Below are 3,926 nucleotides of genomic sequence, written 5' to 3' on the forward strand. Positions count from 1 at the left end.
ATGGCTGCCTTGTTGCCTCACTGTCGTAAGACATGTGTCTCATAAGGCATTAAGATTAAATTACATTTACATTTAAGAGAACAGTAGCAAAATGAAGCTGCCAAAAATAGACTTTTTACCACTGAAGATTTTACTTACATGCCTTTTCTGTCCTCATTTATGCTGTCACTGCTATAACCTCCTGACAGAACCGGTATCGCTTCATTACATGACAAGAATATCCTTTTAACCTGACTTTAAAAAAAAAAAAATATTGCATCTGTTTTAAACTGAACATAGACTTAGTGCTTGGTGTTATTGTCTGCTTGAAGATCCCACAAAGACGTGACATCAACACAAAGTTTTTGGTGTGAGCCAGAAAATAATAACAAAGGGTAAATTATAATGTTAATACTGTAAAGGTCTTCTTTACAGTATTAACATTATAATTTACCCTTTGTTATTATTTTCTAAAATCACAAGACTGTGATAATGAAGACAACACTGTTTGAATGAAAGCACAATAATGAATGTCTCCCACTAATTTGATTAGGCTTTGATTGATTAATTGATTAGGCTACTTTATCAGAATTTGAGAGGCAACAGTTGGGGTGGTGTTGAGAACAGCTCATTATGGGGCAACAGGATTCTTTGTCTAAAATGTAAGGAACTAAATATCTGTGCCTGACAGTCTGTCCCTGGGACAATGTTGAAGATGGAAAGCAATACATATTTTATTTCTATATTGTTGTATAATATTTGTATACCACAGCTACCCTGCACATATGCTGGATAAATCATATCCCTTTTGACCTGCAGTGCTGATCAACTAAAGTGACAATGAACATAAACAATGATTCAATTGGTAATGATACCATTATCATACAACTGGAAGTGAAACTGAAAATAACTGGTACAAAATAACAAACTCGACCTAAACCATCAAAGTTCCGCCGACTCAACTCTGGCCCCTGTATGTTGGTGATGTCATAATGTGCACCCTTTTACTTGTGTTTACTGCCCCTTTACTGTACACCAGTGATTTCATCATGAGCACCCTTTTACTGTGTTCTCTACCCCTTTACTGTATACCAGTGATTTCATCATGTGCATCTAATCTAATCATCTAATCAGTCAGTTCTGGTTTCACACATTCTTTGGAGGCAATATAAAAAGCTCTCGGCTGCAGGAGGAGGACACCAGAAGGCAATACAACCACTGGAGTGAAGGATATTGGAAGGTAAGGAAGGGGAGGTGTTTTTGCTTTCCCTTATGCTCTATTTTGTGTCTTATATTCTGCTGCAGTGACTAAGGTTGTCATTTAAAAGTAACTAGTGCGGTTTATTTGTACCTGCCTATCACTAATCAAGCCATGTTCATTTGTTCTAGAGGAAAACTCTACTCATCTTGCAAAAATGAAGTTTGCTCTTGCTGTCGCCCTTGTTGTGCTGGTTATTTCACAGGGTAAGTGTGCACTTCTGTTGAACCAGTGAGACATTTAAATGCCATTTCAATGCTAATGAGAGCTTGTATTGTGATTTAAGTTATTCAATTACTTTCTACTAGTATGCCATTTTGAGTGTGTGACCATTTTTTTTTCTGTGTTCTTCAGGCACTGAGTCTGCATCTCTGGGGAAGCTTGATATCCCTGCAGAGATTGAGAAGATCGCCAAGATCACTAAGTACTTCCTGGATCTGAGCAGAATGCTGACCACAGCCACCACTGAACTTATGGAGACGCTTAAGGCCCAAGACCTGGCCGGCAAGGCAGAGTGAGTATTGTCAATACAGCAGTATTCTTGAGTCTCTGAGTAGAAACAGCTTATTTCCTGCTTCCACAATTAATTCACATGTGTGTCCGCATTCACATCCACATGTTGACTGATAATGGCCGAATGTTGCTAATGCTTTCTTCTCATCTGCTTTAGGGCCCAGGTGACGCCCCTGCTGGAGAAGGTCAAGGAACAGCTGAAACCCCTGACTACCAACTTTGAGGAGCAGTTCAAACCCTTGTCTGAGTCTATGCGGGCCCAGCTGAAACCACTGGCTGAATCTGTCGAAGCCCAGATGGAGGATCTCCTTGAGACGGTGATGGCCCAGACCAAAGCCCTGCTTCCCCCTCAGTAAAGCAACAGGCCTTGCTGACTCCAAATGTGAAATTAAGGACAAAACAAATCCTGTTGCAACTTTTTAAAATGCTATGCTGCTATCCTGAACCCCTCTAAGTCTGGGAATGAGTTTACTGATTATTTATTTGAATCATTAAAGAGCTTCAAAGAACAGCTAATCATGTTCTTGTGTTTAGTATTTCTACGAAACAATGGGTCATCATAGTTTTTCAGTTGCACATTTAGGGCACTGATCACAAATGATAGAGCGCTAATAATACAGAAAGGTGTTGACCTGAGATTTCAGTCAAGTTAAATATCACTCATAAGCCATCACTACTACATGCTGCCACACAAACACAAAGGCTAAGTTAAACCTGGCAAGCAGACACGTGCTATGACAATAGTAGTTTCTTTGTGATGTTTTCAGAGTGGGTGGTTTCTTTTACTGCCTTTTTAAAAAGATGGCCATGAGCCTATGAAGATGACTAGCATACTCTACATAATATACTTATACCAACCTAATCAGTGCATTTCTCAGAAGAATGTATTTTTATTCAGGTTTGTCTTTGCCATGCGTCCCCATGAACTCCTGGCAGGGGAGGTTGAAGTATCCCCCCTTTAGGAACTTTTGCAGGCCAGTAACCTAATCAAACAAGGCATCCTTGCTGATGGTCACATTGTAGTAGAAGAATAAGATTGATATGGAGCTGCTATGGAGAGCAGCCAGCCCCCTATGTGACCGGAAAGAACAATAGATTGATGAGGGTCAGTCACAGAGGTAGGCCTCAGATTTACCACGACTCCAAAGTATTTAAATCTTGAGGCATTTGTCATAGTCTACATAGAAGGGAGAATGTGAAACTACTATAGGACTATCTCAAAATCAGCACTGGAAATGTTTTGAAATAATCCAAAGTCAGCTGTTGCTAAATAATGAACCCACATGAAAAGACATTGTTTACTCGTGTGTTGACAACGATTAGTACACCTGTAAATTCTGAGTTATAACAATCAGAATACACCACAAGATGGTGCCAACGTGCTACTATAAACACTATTACATAATTTCTCTCGTGGGTAGATAAAAGGCGTCGGTTTAGCTACTGTCTTCGCGAGAGATAGGCTACAGAATAACAACAAAAATGATTATGTAATTTTAGACATGGCCCATAGCCACACGTGTAACATTTAATTGCAGTGAAACGGCATGCTAATAGTATTTCAGCCCTATGTGTTTTTAAGGGATTAATTTCTAAAAGCAGCCGAGGACAGGATGTAATTTAATAGCTCTGTCCTACAGTCTATTTCTGCTAGATTAGGCATACATACACACCTAATCGGTTAGACCTATTATATTTTCTAACTGCATGTCAAATATACGTTTTCCTTTTAAAAGTCAAACTTGTAAGTTTACAAGGTGCCTTTGAAGGGGAATACACAACACAATGTTTGAAGTAGGCCTAGACCTATGGGACTTTATGTTCTTTAATTAATTAGACTAAATAGCTTAAAGTGTGCTGATGGCGTGTTAGGCCTGCACTTAAAGAGGTTTGCCTTTTATGAAATAGCATAGCTTATTAAATATGGTGGATTTCAATAACAAACCCCACTCAAGGTTACACCACACGCTGTTTTAACCAGTGAACCTACCCAAAACTGATCAAATAACAGGTTATTTGCTTCGCAGGGGATGGCTTTGCTACCATCGACACAAAGGAAAATGAGAGGTGTATGCCTTTAAGTACGTCGAACAACCTCTCGCCCTGCATGTTGGACAGTTTTTTCCCCTCGCTTGTCTGTGTATCCGCCTTCGCTTCCACACCATTTCAATAGTCA

General features: G+C 39.6%; 1 protein-coding gene across 1 annotated transcript; it reads left to right on the plus strand.

The window, feature by feature from the left end:
* Positions 1 to 1,394: 1,394 nt before the first annotated feature.
* LOC308365108 (uncharacterized protein) lies at positions 1,395 to 2,106 on the plus strand (the record flags this gene model as incomplete). Its single annotated transcript, XM_080838439.1, has 3 exons — positions 1,395 to 1,443; positions 1,592 to 1,751; positions 1,908 to 2,106. The coding sequence occupies 3 exons, from the start codon at positions 1,395 to 1,397 to the stop codon at positions 2,104 to 2,106; spliced, it is 408 nt and encodes a 135-aa protein (XP_080694565.1).
* Positions 2,107 to 3,926: the final 1,820 nt, after the last annotated feature.

This window comes from Sprattus sprattus (assembly GCF_963457725.1).
Source record: "Sprattus sprattus genome assembly, chromosome: 5".
Classification (NCBI taxonomy): Eukaryota; Metazoa; Chordata; class Actinopteri; order Clupeiformes; family Clupeidae; genus Sprattus; species Sprattus sprattus.